The 23923-nt window shown below is 40.4% G+C and overlaps 3 protein-coding genes across 5 annotated transcripts in view; 2 read left to right on the plus strand and 1 right to left on the minus strand.

Annotated features, from left to right (window-relative positions):
- LOC139166905 (uncharacterized) overlaps nt 1-23923 on the plus strand; it is a 984072-nt gene that overhangs the window by 253564 nt on the left and 706585 nt on the right. The gene's annotated exons all lie outside the window — the stretch shown is intronic.
- CHAMP1 (chromosome alignment maintaining phosphoprotein 1) lies at nt 459-16856 on the minus strand. 3 transcript variants are annotated; one of them, XM_070751107.1, is made up of 3 exons: nt 11011-11153; nt 7409-7565; nt 459-4224 (listed from the first exon to the last, which is right to left on the minus strand). In XM_070751107.1, exon 3 carries the CDS (start codon nt 4196-4198, stop codon nt 1106-1108), a length of 3093 nt encoding a protein of 1030 aa, XP_070607208.1. In that variant the 5' UTR covers nt 4199-4224; nt 7409-7565; nt 11011-11153; the 3' UTR covers nt 459-1105. The 3 variants fall into 3 exon arrangements, with proteins under 3 accessions (XP_070607208.1, XP_070607207.1, XP_070607209.1); XM_070751106.1 differs by lacking the exons at nt 7409-7565; nt 11011-11153 and adding an exon at nt 16769-16856; XM_070751108.1 differs by lacking the exon at nt 7409-7565 and having other exon boundaries at nt 11011-11177.
- LOC139166894 (F-box only protein 36-like) lies at nt 16317-23759 on the plus strand. Its single transcript, XM_070751109.1, has 4 exons — nt 16317-17611; nt 18359-18467; nt 22881-23053; nt 23295-23759. The coding sequence occupies exons 1-4, from the start codon at nt 17516-17518 to the stop codon at nt 23457-23459; spliced, it is 543 nt and encodes a 180-aa protein (XP_070607210.1). The 5' UTR covers nt 16317-17515; the 3' UTR covers nt 23460-23759.

Raw genomic sequence — 23923 nt, forward strand, 5'->3', positions numbered from 1 at the left:
ACTTCTATACATTTTGCATTAGCGAAGTATATTTGATTTTATTTTTGCCTACAAATCTGTAATGTAAAAAATAAATACGACTGCCTCTATTAGTAAAAAAGTATGTTTGAATTTAAATCAGTGAATTCAAGAGCAACACCAAGTGTAGAAAACTGTGATGTAATGTTTTTTCATCTCAAAGTACATCAGCCCAGAAACTCCAATCTTCCCCCATATACTGAAGCAGCCAGCAGCTCTGCACAAAGCATATAGGACAATATGTTCAGGATTTAAATTGTATCTTGCTGCTGCATCTGACACCATTTATATTGAAATTGTATAGTTATTTAGAAAATTGAGATCATCTGTAATATAACTGAACATGATATAGAATCTGAATTTGAATCAAGAAGCCTTGTTTTACTGTAAACAATGCTGGAAATATGTTGATGGAAGATCAGCTACACATACAACAATAATTCCAAATACAAATTTTTTTTTATTGTTAACAGAAAACATTCCTTAAAAGCAAGACAACACATATACACTTCCAATACATTTGACGGTACTTTAGTTATTTTACATAGATTGCCTTTCAAATACAGCGAGAATTTTTTTAACTATTTCAATAACCTAAGCAAGCAATTCACTGAAATGGGAACTCAAGTACATATTAAAAATCATAACAACATACAACTGCAGGCAAACAAGATAACTTCATGCAAGGTTTAATGTGATCTCATTTGGTAATGCTCCTATTGTTTCAGGTTTTTCAAAACACAAAACTGGATTTGGTTGTATGAATTGCTAACATTTCACTTTTCCAGCTAAATGTTTTTCATTTTTATTCCTTTTAAAACTGACATTCTGTGTAATCCAGAACAAGTTTATTAATTTGGAAGTAGTACTGCCATTTTGGTAAAGTAATTAGAAAGGTTACATTGATTGCAACAGTTAAGAAAACACAAAACTGTTCAATTAGTGGTTTAAATGCATTTTACGATGCATCAAATTGTTGCCATCCAGTTTACTGTATGCTGACATAGTTTTATACACTGAAACTCAACATCATATCTACATTGTCAATGCAATGTACTGGGAGATTTCTGAATTTTCAAAACCAAATTCATTCAGCTTTCAGTTCATTAAGGAATTCTTTTGATGGTTCAGCATTCTCCTCTGGCCCCTTACCAGCTTCTTCACTCTGCTGGCTCTGATTAGGTGGCTCAGAAGCCATATCCAACTGTTTCTTGACTTCTTCACTATGGCGGCTTTGGCAATGGGTGAGATGTTTCTTAAACCCTCTAGGGAAATTCGACTCAAAACTGCAAAGGGGACATTTAAGCAAACTCTGGCTATGAGAAGCAACGTGATTCTTAAGGTGAGATTCCAAAATAAATGCCTTTCCACACACACCACATTTGTACGGGCTATGGACATTATGTTTATTAACCAAATGGTGCAAAACAGCTCCTTTCCTCATAGCCCGGCAGCAGCAGATTTTACAATAGTACTTCCCTTTGCCACGCTTCATATATTTTGCTATCTCTTCTTCTGAGATGAAAACCTCCTTCTCTTCTGTAAGCTGTACCACAGGCTGAGTAGGAGTAGCATCAGTTTTAGTTTCTTTATTTTGGTCAGGAGACTCTGTATCAAATTGTTCCTGATCACTGTTGGATTCCTGCTCCTTTATGTCTGATGTTTCCATTTCAGCAATTCCACTTTCACTAGCATTTAACTCTGTATTAGAGATCTCTGGATTTTCTTTCTTGGCTTTCTTCTTTGGACAAATATATATTTCTTCTGTAGGTTCCTTGGACTGTATGGGCTGTTCTTTTGGAACCAACAAACTACTAAATGGATTTTCTCCTTCTGGATGCTCAGGGAAGAAATCTTTATTATTACTGGGTTCATTGTGAGTCTGCAAGTCTGAAAAAACAGGTGCGGCAGGCTGACTGAAATCATTGATAGTTTTGCGAACTTCCATACCTGTTGCTTCAACTGGCTTGTGGGTGTCTGTATTTTGATCTGAAGAAACTGATTTCTGGATCTCGGGTGAAAATGAGTGTTTGGGGGGTTCTGCAAAGAAACTTGGTTTCTCAAAGGAATTGGGAGATGGCTTCTGCAGTTCAGCAAAGGTACTGTGTTTCTGGATTTCAGGAGAAACTGCAGGAGACTTCAGCAATTCATGTGAGAGACTAGGCGACTTCTGAGAGTCTGAGAAAGGAGCATGCTCCGGAATTTCAGGAGAAGCAGCAGCCAGTTTCTGAAGGTCTGGGAAGAAGGAATGCTTTGGGGCATCTGGGGAGACAGGAATTGGTCTAGGAGAGTCTGCAAATACAACCTGTTTTGGGGTTTCGGGAAAAGGCATGTGAGCTTCATGGAAGAACGAACGTTTTTGTGTGTCTGTGGAAAGAGGAGGTGCAGATTTTTTAAATTCAGGAAATAGGGTCCGTTTTCGGGAATCTGAAAACAAAGCACGTTTCTGCAACTCAGAAGAAACGAAAGGGCTCGGCTTTTGAGTCTCTGGAAAGAAAGGAGATTTTCTGGACTCGGAGGGAAACTTCCAAGGATCAGGAGATACAGGAGGAGCAGGCTTGCGTTGCTCAGAGAAGAAGGTCTGTTTCCAGATATCAGATGACATAGGCGGCCCAGGTTTCCTCAGCTCTGCAGCCATTGGAGGAGTAGGTGGCGCTACAGGTGGTGACGGCCTCCATGTCTCAGGAGACAAAACAGGCTTCCAACCTTCAGGATAAACAGAAGAAATGGGTTTCCATGGTTCTGAGGAAGCGAGGCTGGACTTTGGAGATTCGGGCATGGAGGTAGGTTTCCAAGTATCTGGCATAAACTTCTGAGATTCTGAGGACATAATATTTCCAGGCCTCCGGGGTTCTGAAGCAGGTCTCCTGGGCTCAAGTGACATTGACGGTTTTGGGGACCAAGGCGAAATAGAGATAGATTTCTGCTGCTCGTGTGAAATACCTCCACCAGACCGCCAGGTTTCTGGAACAGGTCTCCAGGGATCAGGAGACAGCGGAGGGTCAGGTTTACGTGGTTCAGGTGAAAGTGCTAAAGCAGGCCTCCTCATTTGAGAAATATGCCTACGAGATTCTGCGGATAGGCCAGCAAGAGATTTCTTAAGCTCTGGAGATACAGTTGGTGAGTATCTGCGGGGCTCCGGAGACACAGCTGGTGAGTACCTACGAGGCTCCGGAGACACAGCTGGTGAGTACCTACGGGGCTCCGGAGACACAGCTGGCGAATGCCTGCGGGGTTCTGGAGACAGAGTTGGAGAGTGCTTGCGGGGTTCTGGAGACACAACTGGAGTAAATTTCTGTGTTTCAGGCATAACCATAGGCGGTGATGCAGGTCGAACAGACTTTTGAGCCTCTGGAAATACAGGCGGGATAGGTTTCTGTGGTTCTGAAGATGTAAAGAAAGCAGGCTTTTCTGATTCTACAACAGGGTGGGATTTTTGCATTTCAACGTATGTGGGTGTCACAGATTTTTGTTGCTCTAATAATAAAGCAGGGAGAGATTTTGGCACCTCTGCAGTCTCTACTGAAGCAGGCCTCAGTGGTTCTGGAGTGACAGAAAGAGGGGTTTTCAGTGTTTCTGAGGACACAAGTGGAACAGGATTTGGAAGTTCTAGTACAACAGGAGCCGTTTTTTGTGCCTCCAAACCTGCAACTGAAACCAACTTCTGATGTTCTACGGTTGTTGCGGAAGTAGGCTTCGGTGTCTTGGAATGTAGTCCCACATCAGACTTTAGCAGTTCAAAGGGAGCAGGCTTTTGAGGCTCAGGAGACACAGTACATTTCTGTGTTTCAGGAGACTGAGAAGGCTTCTGAGGTTCCACAAAGACAGGTTTCTTGAGGGATTCAGTTTCCAACACACTTTTCTGGTTTTCCTTCTGTTTGTCTGATATTGAGTGTTGTGCCGTGATATGATAATAGACATTACAGTACATTTTGCTAGTAAAAAAGCATTTGTGGCAGTGGAATAACTTTGCACTTTTCTGGTAAAATATAAGTTTCCCCAATCCTGCAGTATCCATTTCATCACAGAACTCGGGGTGAATAGTACCCATGTGAATTTGTATGTTCTCATAGTCAGAGCCTCTGAAATTACAGTGATCGCATTCCAGGCGTTCTGCTGTTTTATGCAAAATCTTCAACATGTCCATTTTCCGACTGTCCGCTTGCATAACACTACACATGTTCCAAACTGCAAACCGCAATATACCTGAAATAAAAGATTTTTTTAAAGAAAATTAGTTCATAAATTATTAAAATATCATTTGGCTCTTAAATGATTGCTCAATTATTGTTAAAATATAATTGATTTTTGAATGACAGCTCACCCAAAGGGAAAAAATTTAATGTAATACTTCCAAAACCCAAATAGAGAGGAACATGTTAATATTCTCAACCTTTCACTCTTTATACAAAGTTTTAATATAAATCTCTCCACTGTTTACAGAAGAATCTACATACTTATGAATTTAAGCTGTTTTTACCAAGTCCACATGGCTCACTTCGTTACAGAAAAACTAAAAAGCAAATATTGTATAAAGCAGTGGTCACCAACTAGTGGTCCGTGAACCACTGATGGTCACCAAGAAAATTCTGGTGGTCTACAGAAAAATTATGTGCATTTTTTTATATTGCACTAAATCAGGGGTCCTCAAACTACAGCGCCTGGGACGGATATGTGCAATGAACACTTGTATTGGTGAAGAGAGTCTTTCCCTTCAGGGTCTTTTCTTTTGTGTGGGTTAAAGGGATGCAGAAATTTTGACTTGGAGTCTGTTCCAGTCTCCTCGTACAGCACTATGAGCAAAGGCCGGAGGGAATCGCAGCTGGTGGCAAAGAGCCAGAGGGCCTTATTCCAATGGGACTATATCATGGCCTGGAACTGGTTGATCATCTCAGCTCACTGAGTCTCCCGGTGCCAGTACCTGGCCTTGCACTCCCACAGGTTTTCCCTCTATTTGGAAAGCCTATGTTCATAGTCCTCAGTGAGGTGCTTCTGCCAAGCCTCCTTTTCAGTCAGATCCAATTTGAACTCAGCCAGTTATCTTTCTCCTGGTGGCTGCTTAGCTCCAACAACTGCTTCCTATTGGGGCCCTAAGAAGTCCAAGTGGGTAGGTGAGGAGGGGCTGTGAGGGGCAAATAGAAGCCAGTGAGGCACACCTCAACACGAGTGACATCAAGTTGGCCAGACCCACCCAGTCACATGACCACCTAGCCACGCCCACTCAAGCCTGTCATTAGGCAGATCAAATTAGTGGTCTGCGGGATTTAAAATTTATGAATTTGGTGGCCCCCAATGGTTGGGAAACTCTGGTATAAAGAACACCCACCTAATTCTAGTGTCTGAAAGAAAAAGAAAGAAGCTATTATTAATAGATTGCTATTTATCCATTGATTTAAATATGTGGGTTGTGAATTAGTGTGTTGTTCTCAATTTGCCTGATGATGTACTTTATACTATTTTTGGAAGGGGTCATATAAGCAGCCTGACTGAATGTTCCATAAACAAACCCCAGATGGAAAAATATATAACAATTCATTTTATGCTTGTGCTCAATACCAAATATATTTAAAAGTATTATATTCTATTTAAAATAGTGAAAGATATTTTGTTGAGACCTTATTTAAAAAATGGCAATTATAGATAAAAGATAATTATTTATTTAATTTTTATATTGCTTCAAATTTATCCAACTCTATTAGAATGGATAGATAATGCTCATTAGCACAACATAGCAGATTCAGGAGGCATAATGGAGATGGAAGAGAAAACAGAGTGATGGATTGCATGAATAGAAGACTACTGATGCTATGTTAAAAATAATCCAAAATACCTAAATTATTTTGTGCAATTATATACAATGCATTGTTTTATTACACAATATATATTACACAATATATGCAGTACTTCCCATTATTAATGTATACCAAAGTTAAATGGAACTTGACACTATATGAACAGTATACCCCAGGGGTCTCCAAACTTGGCAATTTTAAGACTTGTGGACTTCAACTCCCAAGAATTGTTGTATTTATCACTCTGACAAGATGGCTTCTGAATAGTGATGGCTTATAGCAGAGGAGAATTCTGGGAGTTGAAGTTCACCAATGTTAAAGTTGCCAAGTGTGAAGACCTCTGGTATACACTATAAAGACCAGACTCTATATCTGATCTGAATGTTCACTGCTTATCTGAAAAATCATCTTATTTCAGCATTTAATAAACATTTCATGTTAACCAAATGACCTTTGTACCATAGCCTTGCTTTAGATTGGCCAAGAGCTTTTGAATTCTCTGTTCTGCTTTACAGAAGAAATACTGTTTCTTTTACACAGTGCAACCATTTAGAGATTAAAACATTTAACAGTTTAGTTTACAGAGAATAACTGTAAACAGTTTAGTTTACAGAGAACAACTGTAATGAGCACTTTCAGGTACATTTGATTGCTATTCATAATGGTTTTGCTGAAAACTAGTGTTTACTTACGGTTTCCAGCAAAAAATAGCTCATATAGGTTTGTTTAATGACTGCAGCATTTAACAACAACCACAAAAAAATCATGGGGAGGGGAGTTGGGGTCACGTGATGAATCATTTTATGACCATCATGACTTAATACCATAATTGCCAGGTTCATTTATGGTCATAAGTTGAGGACTATCTGTATTTTAAAACCCTGCCCAGCTAAACTTCTTTTAGATTGTTTTTAAAAATCAGACTGAAATTATCCTTCAGATTCCTTTTTTGCTATGACTTAACATTTTAAAATGCTTAATTTCTTCTCCCTGCTTGCCTGGAAGGGTCATTCCACGTCAAGCGGTCTGATTTCAGAAAAGTACCCTGCTTGACCATCACAGATTTCGATGAAATTTTGAGTGAACAGGCCCACATGTCCCCAATTAACATTGATAAAATGTTACGTGTGCCAATGCAATATTTGTGGAGATTATCTAGATGGAGACTGCCCAGGGGAATGATTTTATTATTTTCTTTAATAAAGCACAAAAAAGTTGTACAAGATGGCCAAGTATTGTTTCTCTCAACAAATTATTCCCAGAGATATTATTTATCAAAGTTGCTGGAACTTTAGAGTCATACTGTAGAAGGCTGCAGTACGGGGTCACACAAAGGACTATATCTCCGCAAGTATTGCATCGGCCCATGTAACACTTGAACAATGTTCACTGGGGACATGTGTGCATGTTCACACAAAAATTTCATAAAAATCTGTGATAGTCAAGCAGGGAGCCCCAGGCCACTACACATGAAATGACACTAAAACAATGCAGCCATCTGGAGAAACAGCATATGAATTGCCTAAATATGTGAGGCTGCATTATGCAGAGGAAAACTGGACAGGAATTGCTGGTAGTGTAGACAAATACTCAAATACCTGAAAATGTTTCCAATAAATCTATGCTATTTTGGCACCATCAAATTAATTCCCACACATTGCTCAACAGGTTTAGAAATGGCAGGGTTCAGTGCATCAAACATTTCTCCTCCCTTGCAGATTGGTTAATTGATCTGCAGCTCAATTTCCGAGTCCTCTGGAAAAATCAAATAAACTGTCTCAGATTATGAGCTGTAAAATATTAAAATGTAAAATATTTTAACCACATTTGCCTTATGGTTAGCTTTCAAAATATAATTAAAATGTTTTGAAACAGTGGGATGAATCTGTTTTTTCCTAAGGGGTTTTTGGGGAGAGGCAAAATGTTGAGATTAGTACAAAGATGTGCAATATTTTACTTTAAAATATTTGCTGTATGTTATTAACTATGAGTATATATTATTTTTGCCTCCTTAGGTAGACATTTAAAAACAGATCACTGTATCTGAACAACAACACTGCAGTAAATGAAAGGAAGTTATATATTCCATATTTTAATCTTCCGCCAAGAGATTTTTAAAAGACTTTTTAAAACCTCAGAAAATACATTTATAATGTAAGCTACATCAGACTAACTTTCTGAATCAGTGTCATTTTCTATTTTTTCTCATATTTATTCTGAAGATTTATCTATACTGAGAATAGTTTCTGTTCCTTCATATTACTTTATTTCTTGTTTCGGGGTATTTCAATGCGTAGAATAAAGTACTGTATTTCATTATCTTTATGAATTATTTAAAACAAAATTAGAAAAGATTTAGTTTTCCCTAAGTTTTCAATTTTTCAGAAAACAGAATTCTCACATTGATACAGGAGTATAAGCAGGCCCCATTTTCCTTGTATTCCTTTGTATCAATACAAACATTGATACAGGGATATATCTAGTCTTAAAATTATTATTTTATACTGCAAATAAACTTGGGAAGAATGGAAACTTTTCACATAAGCAGTACAAAGTTTGAAATTTCCAAGTGATAATAGACAACCTTGATCTAAAACGCAGAACAAAACATAAGTACTGTCATACCACATTAGTGCTTTGCTGGGAGATTGCCAGAAAATCTGCCTATAAACTAGACTAGGAAATTGTGAAAATATAATAACAGACAGCAAAGGCAAACTTCTTGATATTGCACAACAGAAAAATATTCATATCCATGTTGTCACTAAGATCAATTTAAGAAACACTTGAATCAAGTTTTCAAAACTCAACCCAAAGTAGTAATTTTTTTGCACATCTGTGTGCAACTTCCCTGCATTTTCCTTTTTTAAAAGTGGTTTATCCTTGTTTTCTTCTTAGGGCTGAGGGGAAAAGTTACCCACCTGCCTTTGCTCTTAAGACAGGAGTAGAATTAGTGGTTTTCTGATTTTTAGGCAGGTGCAAGATATTGTGTACAAATTGTTCCAAAGGCACAACAGTCAGATTTGAATAGTTCACACCCTACTGACATATAAATAGTTGAGGCTAGATCCATGCAGAGGGGAAAATTGGGGTTATTTTAATTTGAGCAGATGTAGAGATGGAAACGAAGCTACGGGTAGTTAAAGAAGGGAGTAGAAAGTGCTGGGAAAGTCAGGGATTGGCAGCCTGGTGGGATACACTGTGCAAGAACATGGACAGAGCATGAGGAAAAGGAAGATCAGAGGTGGATGAGTTGGTGGGATATGCCATGTTGGACACCTGGGAAAGGGAAAGTAACTGTTGGAATGATGGGGGGTAGGTGAGATACGATACACTGAAAACTGATGAGGCAGAAGAAGAGATTTGACCTGGTCCCCTCACCTGAAATGTGCTTCATCCAAACCCAGAATAAACAAAACTATTCCAGGTTCAGTTCTGCCAAAACAAAGTTCAGCAAAAGGACTGCAGTTTGGGCATTTGACTTTTTGACCTCTTTCACCATTTCTGCAAGTTACATTATCTTTTTTTAAAAACAAAGCATTTGTGTAAACATAATTTACATTTATGTTTATACACCCCATTCTGCAAAGAAAGTAGCATTTCTTTTTCAACAACAGATAAGCATGGTTTTTAAAAAAGCCATCTGACACAGGTATAAAGGGTTTTTCACCCCCACATGTGAGGAAGATTTGTGCCTTCCCATGAGTAATTTAAAATAATTGATCACATATTCCCCCCCCCAATATCATCACTCTGCTAAATAAAGATTTCCCTCAACACTGTCAAACTGTTTACTGTCTGCACTACTATTACTACTAGTTTTTTCCCATCATTCCTATCACCAATTTCCTCCCACTTATGACTGTTTGGCTGTAACTTGTTGCTTGCATCCTTAAGATTTTAATATTTTAAAGAGACATAAATTTGGATATTTTCTATTGTTAAGGGCAGTTATGATAAAATGAGGTTTTTTTTTTAAAAAAAAATGAAAGTAGGAATGTGTTTTCTTAGAAAGCTAGAACAGGACTGAAGCACGATGGCATAGTTAGGAAAAACAGCAAATAGCCAAGAGAAATTTAGAGAGTTATAACTTTAAATATAAATGAAAGCGAAGAACATTATCTAAAATCCAGATGATAGCATTTGTAAAGGAGGTAGCACAGGATGAATGATATGTATACCAGAAATAATTGGATAATTAGAAAAAATTGATTAATTTGACAAAGAAACTGGCATTTGATATCGTATTGTATTATATTTTAATTTGAGGTATGTAAATTGGAATTTCTGTAAGATGTGAAAAACAATTAAAAAATTATACCTCCCCAAAAAAGATTTTTATTACTATTGCTTATTTGACCCACCCCATGACAATCAATAAGTGTTGTACTTGTACCTCATGATTCTTGACAAATGTATCTATTTCTTTTATGTACACTGAGAGAGCATTTGCAACAAAGGCAAATCACACTTGGCCAATAAATAATTCTACTCTATTCATATGTATACATGTTAATTTAAACACCGCCTGCATCCTCCTGCTTTCCAGATACACTATATTAAAGTTTCCACGTTGGGCATGAACATGGTTCGTCCAGAACAGGGTTAGGCAAAGTCGGCTCTTCTATGACATATGGACTTCAATGCCCAGAATTCCTGAGCTATCATGATTGGCTCAGGAATTCTGGGAGTTGAAGTCCAGAAGAACGAGGGGAGCTCTAGTCTGGCAAAGCTGGAGAGCCGCCGTCCCCCAAAGCCAGAAAAGGTTTGCACTCGCTGCATGGCAAGAGAACATGCTGTAATCTGACACCATTCTCTCTCCCTGCCCCCCTCGATATGTCGGAAATATCTCCTTCGCGCCGTATGGTAAAATTTAAGCTCAGATTGAATCCTGTCAGGGAACCGATATGGCCCTGCACGGGGGTAGGGGGTGGGAGAGAAGGGGGGCAGAGCTCCCGGGAGGCAACAACCTGGGCAGTTTGCGCCTGAGAACGCGTTCCGGACGGAAAAGCGAAAGGGACAAACGCGAAAAGCAGAGTGGGACGGGACACCAAGGGGGTGGGGAGAAGAGAGGGAGTCGCTGAGCCCCAGCTTCCCAGGGACGCCCTCCCCCATTCCCTTTCGCTCAGACTATTAACCGACCTTCCCCCCCCCCCTCCACCCCAACCCTTGCCAGGCAAGCGAAGGTCAATATACCTACCAGGAGAAAACGACAGTTTACATAGAGGAGAGAAATGCACACTCTGGCCGAACAGCCCCTCGACAATGGCGACAGAATCTTACAGAGCGCGCAGACGGGGGCGGGGAGCGGGGGGCGTCCGCAGTGGATGGGACAAAGAAAAAGAGGGCTGACGCGACCGAAGAGCCGTTTGTTGATTGGCTAGCGGCACCCACTTGATTTTTCTCCCCCTCCCCAGCAAAGGCGGCGGCGGTGGCGGAGGCTTGGAAACAGCCCCTCCTCCGCTGTTAAAGCTTGGCGCAGGCGCCGAGGCAAAAAGAAGAGGGCGCCCTCTGAGGGCGAAAGGGTTCGCGCGCTTTTTAAGGGGTTGGTGGTTAGGTGGGAGGCCGTTACGGGTTTGTTGTGCTCGAGGGGTGTCCACCCCGGAGCACCCAATTTGCACGGAAAGATGTTGAAAGCAAATACAGGGCGTCCTGCATAAGCCACGCCCATAGTGGGGTAGTAAAAAAAATGGTCGCCCTTCACTGCATACTGAGCACCAAGTGTGAATACGGTTTAGTAATGGCCATCAGTTTTAGAAGCTTTAAAAAAAAACAATTAGAGGAAATTTATTTATTTAATTTGACTTCTATGCCGCCCAATCCCGAAGGATTCAGGGCGGCTTACAACAATAAAAATTACAAAACAGTAGAAAGAAGTCAAAAATGCTATCAAAACATTAAAATGAATAAAGCTTTTATCAATCTCCAGAACCCTAAAGCCTACAAACTTGAAATTTGCCACTTGGCTTCTAGGTGCTCACTAAGAAAAGATTTTTCAAAATCACCATCGGAGCCTGAGTATTTCTGATATTATTATTAACAAGCTGATGCAAAGGCGGTGGTTCCCAATCTTTCTAATGCCACGACCCCTTAATACAGTTCCTCATGTGGTGACCCCCAACCATAAGTCTAGCGCCAATTCTCCAAACAGAGCTTTAAACTGATTAGCCGGAAAGTCAGAGGGACACCCCAATTGTAAACGCCTGATTGGTCGAAGCTTTAGTTCCTAACACCATGGGAAATTTGTCCTGACCCCCAGGTTGAGAACCACTGTGCTAAAGAGTTCTACTTCCCCCTCCTCACATGAAAAGAAATCTGATCCAAATGCAAAACCCAAGCAGAAGAGTTTGTTTTCTTTTGTTTTCACAGCAGCAAGCAGCTTTACTCCAGAACAGTTAAGCTAAGCCACCGACACACTCCTTACTGTCTCCTCCTTGCTCACCCAGCAAATACTGTTTCAATTTTACACACTAACAGGACACAAGCCAGTTGAATACCAATGGATGCTGGTGGGCAGAGACAGATTTTTTTCTCCCTTATTTTCTTCAGTTCAGACTGATCTGCACCTTTTACTGTAACACCAGTTAAAGGGAAAAGAGGCAAAAAAACACAACAAAACAGATATGATTAGGAAAACACAAATAACAGTAGCTGTCTGTTTCTCCCATGGTCAGTTCTATGTGGGATGTCCAGAGTCAGTTCACAGGAATAACCTGGTTATCCTGCAACCAGACAACAAAACCAGGAATGTTGCTTAAAGGGAGATTCTGAGCAATTCATTTGAGGGATGAATTGAAAGTCTATGCTATGCAAATAATGTCTTTATCTGTAACAGAAACTTAGCTTATCATCTGTAATGAAATAATAGAGTTCCTATTTTAACTGCTTATTAGTTTTCAAGCTTTAAATGTCAATTTATCAAGCCCATCACATAGTTTCATACGGAAGCGGTATTTAGCTAGTTGTATATGTAGTAAGGAGGTGCTAATTAATGCTTAAAAGTCCATTAAAGTTTATACCACAATAAATGTTAGTGTTTCAAATGTCACTATGCTTTGGTAATTTCACACAAAACAATTTCACACAATGAAGACTTTGGCTTACCACCAGCAAGCTTCTGGAACCTGCTATTAAAAAAGTTAACATGACAAAAATGGGGAAAATATTTAATTATATTTTAACTTTAAAGCTAGGGATTTTGTCCTATTTTTTAACTATTCAGCTGCAATCTCATGCAGGTTTACAAATGCAATACAGTGATCCCTCGATTTGCGCGTTCTCGATTAGCGCGAAACGCTGCAACGCGGTTTTTCAAAAAATATTAATTAAAAAAATAAAATATTAAAAAATAAAAAATAAGTCCACGCTAGTTCTCTCTCTCTTTCTCTCCCTGTTGCCGGCGTGGTATATGAGAGAGAAAGAGAGAGGCAGAGGTCGGGCGCATTACCGGGAGGTGGAGGCGGCGTGGGGACGCTGGGTGCCGGGGACTCCGAGGAGGGGGTGGACGTCTGTTCCCTGAATGGAGACCGCCGGCCGCTCAATCGGGCCGGCAGGGAACAGAATGGAGCCTTCCGCGGCGGGGCTGGTAAGGGGGGGAGCCGAGGGGGGAGCCGAGCCCAGCCCCGTGGCATTCGCTTTCCTCCCGCCTGCAGCCGACTGATCGTGGGCTCCTTCGCAACCTCGGAGAGCTTCCTGGTTTTCGTGAGCTTTCATGCCCTGGAAGCTCTCCGAGGTTGCGAAGGAGCCCACGATCAGTCTCGGCTGCGGGTGGGAGGAAGGCGAATCCCCCGTGGGCTCCGTTACATCTTCCGCTGCCAGCCAGGCCATGCTGGCGGCAGCGGAACAATCGCTGGCTGTCAACTTTTCTTTTTAAAACTGGGCAGGAGCTGACTTGCCTCCCCAGTGCTAAAAAGAAAAGTTGACAGCCAGCGCTGCGACTGACGGAATGCTGAGCCTCCCGTTTTCTCTCCCCCCCCCTCGCCCCTTCGCCTCCCTGTGTTCCTAGGAGAAGTGCTGGGGATTGAGGCAAGACAGACCTTCTGCTCCTCACCAGCACTTCTCCTAGGAACACAGGGAGGCGAAGGGGCGAGGGGGGGGGAGAGAAAACGGGAGGCTCAGCATTCTGTCAGTCGCATTCCGTCAGACTCTCCCCCACCTCGCCCCTTCCGGTTTCGGCGTTCGGCAACGGAGTCCGGCGCTGGGGCCATGCGGGGCCGCTCATCCAGGGGGGCGTGGACTGGCAAGCGGCAAGCGGCAAGTGATCTGGCGGGAAGACCAAGGGAAGGTTCCTTCAGCCGCCCAACACCTGATCCGCTCCGCAGCGCGGCAGCAGCGAGGAGCCGAAGATGGGGTTTCCCCTTTGCCTTTACCCCATCTTCGGCTCCTCGCTGCTTCCGCGCTGCGGAGCAGATCAGCTGTTGGGCGGCTGAAGGAATCTTCCCTTGGTCTTCCCGGCCGCCCACACGCAAACTCCACCATCTGCGCATGTGCGGCCATGAAAAAAATGGCGCACATGCGCAGATGGTGGTTTTTACGTCCGCATCCACTATAACGCGGAAATCGGTTAGCGCGGGAGGTCTTGGAACGTAACCCCTGCGCTAACCGAGAGATCACTGTACTATATTTTCCCCAAAATAAGACCCTATTATATTTTTTGAATCCCAAAATTAGTGGTTGACCTTATTTTTGTGGAGATCTTATTATAGATAGATAGATAGATAGATAGATAGATAGATAGATAGATAGATAGATAGATAGATAGATAGATAGATTTTTATTGGCCAAGTGTGATTGGACACACAAGGAATTTGTCTTGGTGCATATGCTCTCAGCGTACATAAAATAAAATATACATTTGTCAAGAATCATGTGGTACAACACTTAATGATTGTCATAGGGGTCAAATAAGCAATGAAGCAATATTAATAAAAATCTTAGGATATAAGGAACAAGTTACAGTCATACAGTCAACATGGGAGGAAATGGGTGATAGGAATGATGAGGAAAAACTAATAGAATAGATGTGTAGATTTAGTAGAAAGTCTGACAGTGTTGAGGGAATTATTTGTTTAGTAGAGTGATGGCGTTTGGAAAAAAACTGTTCTTGTGTCTAGTTGTCTTGGTGTGCAGTGCTCTGTAGCGACGTTTTGAGGGTAGGAGTTGAAACAATTTGTGTCCAGGATGTGAGGGGTCAGTAAATATTTTCCCCGCCCTCTTTTTGATTTTGGGGTACATGGAGTAAGATGGGGGTCCTTTTGCCATCTTACCTGATTTCCAGCTCTGTTTCCCTAACCATAACAGGCAGGGACCATCTGCACATGTATTTAAATATTTTGGGGGGAGAGGTTTTTTTGGGGAGAAACACGGTATATTCAGAGTGTGAGTGTCGCTCATACTATGGAAAAGTTGGTTTGCTTAGTTTGATATATGAATCCAACATTTTGACTTGAGGCAAATGAATTAGCAAGTGTATTGTGCAAGTACAGGAAATTGTATACAGATGGTCCCTGATTTACAACCACAATTGTCAAGAGGTTGGATGGAATCAAGTGAACCTTCAAATGACCACGCCTGATTATATTAACAATTTTGCTTGGTTATTAAATAAATCTGGCTTCCTCTATTGATTTTGCTATTCAAAAACTCACTGTGAAAGTTGCAAGTAGTAATCACATGACTTCAGGAGGCTGCAACCATTGTAAATAAGCAGGTTGCCAAGAACCCAATTTTTGATCATGTGATGGCAGTGGTACCATGATGGTCATAATTATGAGGACTGGTCACAAGTCACCTTTAGCGCTGTCATAACTTTGGTCAATGAATGGTCATAAATTGAAGACTATCTATATCAAGGCTGGCAATGAGTTCCATGCCCAAATAGTCCAGAAGCTCATCACCTTTGGACCAGCAAATTGTGTGTGTTAAACATTAGTAAGTGGATTAGCATAACGTGTGAAGCCAATCTTTGCAGAACTGAAATGTAATGGGAATAATTCAGGGAAGATAAAAGAAAATCCGGTTTCATGTATCACTCAAGAGAATTTAAAAAATACAGTAATCTCAGAATTCTGAATCTGGATTAATTGCTACATAGAAACTCCGTTTCAAATCTGGAATAAAGGAAAAGTTCATGCTCTGAAAACACAAGCAACTCCTCAGTGTGTTTTGAATCAAATTATGCAGTACTGTATTACCTACTGGTTGAAAGAAGCAAGCCTCCAAATGTAAAGTCAGTTGTAAAAGTCCAAGTAAAAGTAAAAGTCTATACATTTAAAAAAAGACAATTGTATTTTTCAAGGCTTGTAAACTTGTATGGTCACAATTACTATGGTTTATTTGGTTTTACTTTTCCTTTAGGTAGAGTTATCCAGGATTTTTTGTCAACTAAAGCATAGTCTGCTGACCTCTAGTGGCTGACAACTTTACAACCAATAGTAAACCACTAGAACTGAAGTATCCGCAGATTGGTCTGAGAAATTAGATAAGCCTATTAGGAGATTTCTCTCTCTCTCTTACTTAGATAAAATACTAGAAGAAAAGAAAGCATGTGTCGATGTAAACAAAACAATATTCAAAGTGAAAAAGTGTCTGTCTCTCTCTCTCTCTCTCTCTCTCTCACACACACACACACATACCTGAGAATTATCTAAGTTTCTTTTTAAAACATGCTATGATTTATTTTATTTATTTATATCCCACCTGTATTATTTCTACAAATTAACTCAAAGCAGCAAATATACCCAACACGCTTTCCTCCTCCTATTTTCCGTGCAACAACCTTGTGAGGTCAGTTGGGCTCAGAGTTTGTGACTGGCCCAAGGTCACCCAGCTACCTTTCATGCCAAGGCAGGACTTCAATTTATGGGCCTCTGCTTTCTAGCCAGTTGCCTTAATCACTAGACTAGACCTTATCAAAGCCCATAAGTGATTAAACCATATAAGAGAAAGAATTAGTGTACCTGGAAGACCATGAGTTCTGCCTTGAAGACAAAGCCAGTCAGATGACCTTATGCTGGACAGTTTCTATTAGTCCACTTCTGAAAAACCTTGTCAAGAGCCTTGTCTTAGCCATCTACAAAAAATTGGACATGATTGAACAGAAGAGGGGAAAAAAATCAATTTGTGTATTGCCTTTCTGGAGTTCAAGATAATATTCAAAGGATTCCTTGTTCATTTTTCCCCTCTGAAATTACCTCCCTATGATGATGGTTAGGTTGAGAGTGACTAGCCCACACTCTCAGTGAGTTCCAATGGCTGGGGGTGGAGCTGAAGGCAAGTCTTCCTGGTATTTATCCAAAACCATTCTAGAAAATATTTCTAATCCTAACTACAGCAACATGGAAGAGAATTATTGATGTGATTGAGTTAAGGTTAAATATTTCAAACTGCCATTGATTTCAATGGAAGCCATCAACTAACTACATGCAGTTAACTATGTCAAAAGTTTAATTGGAAGAAAGAGCCCATAAACTCAGTAGCAGATTTAGGTAGGTTTGTTTAAACATTAAACAGACTCATAGCTTTTGTTTTGTTTTGTTTTAACTATTGCCTAACTGTGATGAAAACATAATTCACCGGAACACTCCTTAGGTAAAGAAACAGGTCTCAGTAAGGTAAACACAAGCCAGCCATTTTTTTCTTGAGCATATAAAATAGACTGAGTTTCAAGCTCCACAGAAGGCATAGAAGCAACTTTGGGACACAGAATGTCTTCACTACTGCAGGAGAAACTTTGCGAAATTCAAGTTCAGTCTCCCGCGCCACGGAAAGATTTTCACTATTTCACCATCACAAAGACAGAGGTAACATGGCAGAGATATCATTATTCTGAAATTCGAACCTTTACTGTATATTTGAAGAAAAAAAGTGGAGATATGAGAAAGCTGCACTTTTTGATCTGCATCTGTTAAGTCGGTTAAGAGACCAAAATTTTAGGTGAAAAAAATAGCAGTTTCAAACAGCTATTCTGACAGATATGCCCAGTTATGTCTCTATAAATCTGGTGGTGTGGTTGTAGTCATGGACTCAAAAAACAAATGGCAGCTTTTGTGTGTCATATTACTCTTTTCCAATACAATGTAATTAGAAACATAGAAGACTTACGGCAGAAAAAGACCTCATGGTCCCATCTAGTCTGCCCTTAGTACTATTTCCTGTATTTTATCTTACAATGGATATATGTTTATCCCAGGCATGTTTAAATTCAGTTACTGTGGATTTACCAACCACGTCTGCTGGAAGTTTGTTCCAAGGATCTACTACTCTTTCAGTCAAATAATATTTTCTCACGTTGCTTTTGATCTTTCCCCCAACTAACTTCAGATTGTGTCCCCTTGTTCTTGTGTTCACTTTCCTATTAAAAACACTTCCCTCCTGAACCTTATTTAACCCTTTAACATATTTAAATGTTTCGATCATGTCCCCCCTTAATTCAAACAAAAATGGCTGCAAATGATGTTCTCAATTTCTTGCTTTATGTTTAGATTTTTGACAAAATAGGAGAGGCATAGTAACTTACTGTACTCTTTTTAAAATTCTCGATACTGTAGGTTATCTGGAGATCATGGCAAATTACTTACCGACCTAATAAAGACAAGATTTTTCCAAAGGAATTGAAGAAGACACACAGAGATTTTCTATTGGATGAACAATTACATAGCAAGTATTAAGCGGGAAAACAACTGTATCTCTCTTTATTTCTCTATACACGCGTTCACACATGGTCACACTGCATTCACCCAAGGTTCCACTTTTAAAACCCAAAACCAGGTCAGCAGAATCTCATTTCTAAAACAAAATTAGAACTCACAGTTTCATGGCTTCTAGCTTGATGCCTTAGCTGTTAGATCAGATTGGTTGTTTGTTATTATTTGCAGCACAGAGATTTGATCTTTATTGCACTAGAATTGCTGCAGGAGGCAAAGTTAAACTTATTACATGTTCCCATATAAATCACTCAAAGAAATGTTACCTTCTGAAAATACACATAAATGTAAATGATATTTACCAACAAAACTCATCTTTTATATAAAGTATAGCATCTGAACTTATGAAGGTCTATTTTTTTGAATACTGTTTCTACTTATCTCTTATTCTTGTCACTTCTTATAACACTCTCATTTTTTTTAAGCTGTTTTGTTTAATTTGTAAATCTGGGCTCATGTTTTAGTTTAGTACAGTAAGAAACAGCAGCGACCCAGCAGCATTAAAGCGGTCACAACTCTCCCAAATTTCATTCCCTTGCGTGTCACAGATCCTGGCTTTTTAAAACATTTTGTAAGTTAGCCATTTGAACTATCAATGTTCAAAAATTGTTACCCTATGATGTACTGTTTTACCCAGTTAAAGGAGTTTGGAATTTTTTAAAAAATTAAGGGAGACTAGGATGGTCCCATTTCGGCCTTGTTCTGGCCTCATCAGCTAGCCACACCCTTCCTTACTGGGATTTGATCCGGTGGACTCTGCCTTGTAAGGCAGAGAATTAGCTTCTATGGGTTGGATCTAGAGGCAAAAAGGAGCTGTGACGTTCCTTCAATATACCAGGGTGATCCGACATAAACACACACACACACACACACACATATATATATATATACACCCTTATATATATATAAGCAAACCTTATTTCTTCCAGAGAAATACTTGACACTAATGAAGTGCAGTGCCAAGCAATTAATAGATTCTTTCTATGAAGTTCATTTAATATTTTTTAAAATTTCTTTGTTTCTGGGGCACTTATTTATTCCTTGTATAGAATCAGCTGTTTGTTCTGCTTATGTACTTAATGACTGGTGCTTCTCCTGCACAGGGGTGGTTACTATGGAGAAATCTGTTCATCATTCCAAATATCTTATGTACATATACTGAAGCAAAGTCTTTAATCTTTCATGATAAATATTATAATTATATCTCAGGACAAATTCATCTGTATTTGAAACTTTAAAAACTCTCAAGAGTGCAAAGTACTGCTGTATGTATGTCTATATTGCTTATGTACAAGAAATCCTTTAGTCATAATTATCTAAGGACAACAAGAAAACTTACATATGAAGTAATCAGGCAATCCAGAAATTGTTCCCTCTAACCTGTGCTATGCGCTGTAGCGCAGGAGATTACAATTCTAGCGCAGAGGTCTCAAACCTCTTTTTCCCTGGCAGATTCTATCACCGGTGGGCAGAAAAACTTGGAAGGTGCGAAGAAGGAAGGTCAGCTTCCAGTCTCGCAACTTTTTGCTGTGGGTGCAAATTGCAAAAAGTTGCGAGACCGGAAGCTGAGCTTCCTTCTTCGCGCCTTCCAAGTTTTTCCGGAAAAGTTTGGAGCAAACGCGCACACAGCCCTTCCACGCAGGTGCTGAGCTTCAGCCCTTTGGCTTCGGAGGCAGCCTCTCCCGCAGCTGCAGTGCCCCGTCCGGCTGGAGCTTCCCTGGCGACAACGGCAGGTGAGCTTTGGGACCCAGTGGCAGCAGGTGAGCTTTGCAGCTCCTGGGCAGCAGGAAGGGCTCAGGTCTGAGGTGGGCCTGCAGGGGCAGTGGGGCCAGGCAGCTCTGGCAGGCGTGGGGAAGCATGGTGGGCCGCAAAGATGCCGCCGCCAAGCGGGGGTCAAACTAGGAGCGGGAGGGCGCCAGCAGCAGCGGCACTGGGCAGTAGCCATGGGGCAGTGACGGGGTGGTTGGCTGGGAGCAGGAGCCCCAGGGTGGAGGCCCCGAGGGCAGAGGCCCCGATGGCCCGGTTGGGCATGTTGCTGGACGCCGTACATGCTGGCGCTGCAATGGGCATGGGCATGGGGCTGGCACTGGTGCACCGGCTGTGCCAGGATAGAGGTGCCAGCCCGACACCCATGTCCAGTGCAGTGCCAGCATGTATGGCATCCAGCAACACGTCCAGCCACCGCTGTCGGTGCCTCCACCCTTGAGCTCCTACTCACAGTTGACCACCCTGCCGCCGTCCCACGGCTACTGCCCGATGCCGCTGTTGCCAGTGTGATGTATGAGAGAGAAAAAGAGAGACAGAGAGAAAGAAAGAGAGAGAGCAAGAGAGACAGAGAGCAAGCGAAAGAGAGAAATAGAGAAATAGAGTGAGACAGAGAGTCGTGAGTGAGTAAAAGTCACCATAAATCACTTTTTTCAGTGCTGCTGTAACTTTGTTGAGCCCTAGTGGCAATTTTGATGGGCTCAAGGTTGACTCAGCTGTCTTCCTGAGATCATAAATAATGCTTATACTGTAAAACACCCAGAAAACGACGTGAAGCTATGTAAAATGCTATAGAGTGGTATATAAGCTTAAATGCTATTGTTATTGAACTATGAATAAACAAACTTGTAAGTTGAGGCCTACTTGCATTAGAAGAAAACTTGAAAGTCTTCTAGTCACGACTATTGCAGCATCCCCATGGTCACATGCAGGTGGGGGTTCCTGCTTACCTCCACTACCTGTGAGGTTGCGCACACAGCTCCCGGGTGACTGGCGGGCGGGCATGGGCATCTGCCGTGCGCCCATGCCTCAGAGCATGATTTGGCTTCTGCATATGCGCAGGAAGCAAATCTTGCAAGAAGACACATGGGTGTGTGTGATTTTGATGATTTCTTTGCTTCCAGCTCTTCACCCCCCATCTGAATCCTAGTAGGGGCTAGTGGCCCCAGGTAGCAGTGTCTTGATGGTCTTTGTTGGGGTGCAGCGGTGATAACAGCATATAAGTAGAGGGGAAGTGCTTTTCATGCCTCCAGCTCGTTCATACAGGAAAGAGGAGGTGCTCGGAAGAGATTGGAGGGCAGGCTCCTTTTGGAGAAAAACACTAAGGTAGTTCAGAGGGAAGCCTACGAAGGGAGACCTGTTCAGAGGGCTCTGGGTGGGGCGAGTCCTGCCTAATTCGGCTGTTATTTTTCCTTTCCAGACCAGCTCCAAGAAAGCTGTGCACAAACGTCAGCAGATGCACCGTTTGTTGGTAGTTGGTCTGGAAAGGAAAAAACACACAGCTTAGCATCAGAGCTTGTTAATAACAATATAAGAAATATTTATGCTCCGATCGTCATTTTGAAAAATCCTTTCTTAGTAAGCACCTAGAAGCCAAGAACATACGTGGCAAATTTCAAGTTTGTAGGCTTTACGGTTCTGGAGATTTTATAATTAATGTGTCAATTGTTTTTGATTTTATATATATGGATAAAATTCTTACAAACAATTGTATTTGTAAACATAATTTTCCAGGTCTCCAATTTTCCCCCTTCCATTTAAAATTATAACTCTGTTTGATATTATGCAGCTACAATACAATGTAAGTTGCTTTCTCTTTGAAATGACACACCACGATTTCTTCATGCAAATTGTAAATGACATAACTGAGACATCAAATAAAACTGATAAAATTCAGATCTACTAACTCTTTAAAAGCAATCTTAAATCAAGTGTTATATATACCTAGTTCAGTGTTTCCCAACCTTGGCAACTTGAAGATATTTGGACTTCAACTCCCAGCATTTGCTAGCTGGGGACATCTGGGAGTTGAAGTCCAGATATCTTCAAGTTGCCAAGGTTGGGAAACACTGCCCTAGTTCCTCCAGAGTTCTCATTCCCTTCATCCCCACTAACAGGATTCATTTTATATCATTAATATCAGATAGTCTCAAATACTTCAGATCTGACAAATAACAGTCATTTCCATCATTAAAAGCAGAACAACCCTTTCCATTCAAAAATAAACCTCATTGTGTTCCATGAATCTTAGTAAATACAACCTAGTTTTATTGCTGGCTTCCATCTTCTTTTAATATAGTAGAGGTTTTTCTTTTTGCATTCTTTGTAGCTTCTTTTTCTAAATTCTTTCTTCTCAGTTGTAGATATTTAATTAGGATGGCTAACGTACCAAAGTTGAAAAACACAATGCAATACAGTTATAGTTTCATTTCACAACCATCTCCACAATTTATGAGATGATCAGTGATTTGCAATGACCTTTATTATTAGAGTATGAATTTGCACTATATTGCTATAACCATAATGCACAGTCTTAGTCATGTTTATTGTTGCAGCACATGTGCTAAAAGGTCCCCCCCCCCATTCTATTTACTTCGTTCAGAGCAAGTTCAAATCATTTTTGGGGAAAACATGCTGAAGTACACTCTCAACTTGTGTCAAGGACAGTATGATTTCCTAGTTCGAATGCCTGAAAATTTGATCGTTCGTATCATGTCATTTCTCAATCTGGAAGATATTGAACAGTTGTCAAAAACCTGCAAAAAGTTTCGGCAGGTAACAACTTTCATTGTTATTTTAAAATAAATTTGCTGTTTTAAATAATTGTCATAATATATATGATGTGGTACAGAAGTTATAAGTCAACTAATACTATCATGTACAAAAAGCTTTGAAATATATGAAAAAATTAAGAATTAATGCAATGGAAATGAGATATAAACATCACTTTTGATTAAGCAGATAATTTGATTTATTCATTAGAACATAATAAACACTGTAGATATTTATCTTTCAGCTTTGTAACACTGATGAATTTTGGGAAAGAATAAAAAAATTGCAAGATAAATTTACTCTTGATCTACAGAGAGCCAATTTTCCAGCTTATGATAAGCAAGTGAATGTTCATCAAAGAAAAAGCTATCTGGCACAGATGCAGAGAAGGCACACCACATTCTTCTAATATGTTGAATTCATATCTTCTTAATAAAGACTGCACTATTCAGACTGCATAACATTACTGGGCATAAATGTTTCATAGCATCTGTGATTTCTGCCTATTTCTTCTTTATTCTTCTACTGTATATGCTCAAAATACATCAATTTCTCTTTTCAGATGCCTGTATTATAACTTAGAATTTTCATCCTTTGACTGTATTAGCTTGGAATGCTTGGAGATGTGGTTTCATACAATCTAAAGGCTGCCCAGATAACCTATTGTGTTTAGTTTCCAATTAAATGAGAAATGATTTTCCCAGTTAAATGACTTTTCAAGTTTCACGATCTCGATCTTCGCGAAATGCTATATCGCGATTTTTCAGAAAATATTAATTAAAAAATACTCCACTCTTCTCTCTCTCTTTCTTCCTCTCTCTCACTCTCTTCCTTCCTTTCTCATCTCTTTCTTTCTTTCCTTCTCTCTCTTTC

The sequence above is a fragment of the Erythrolamprus reginae genome, chromosome 4, assembly GCF_031021105.1.
Source record: "Erythrolamprus reginae isolate rEryReg1 chromosome 4, rEryReg1.hap1, whole genome shotgun sequence".
In the NCBI taxonomy this organism is placed as follows: Eukaryota; Metazoa; Chordata; class Lepidosauria; order Squamata; family Dipsadidae; genus Erythrolamprus; species Erythrolamprus reginae.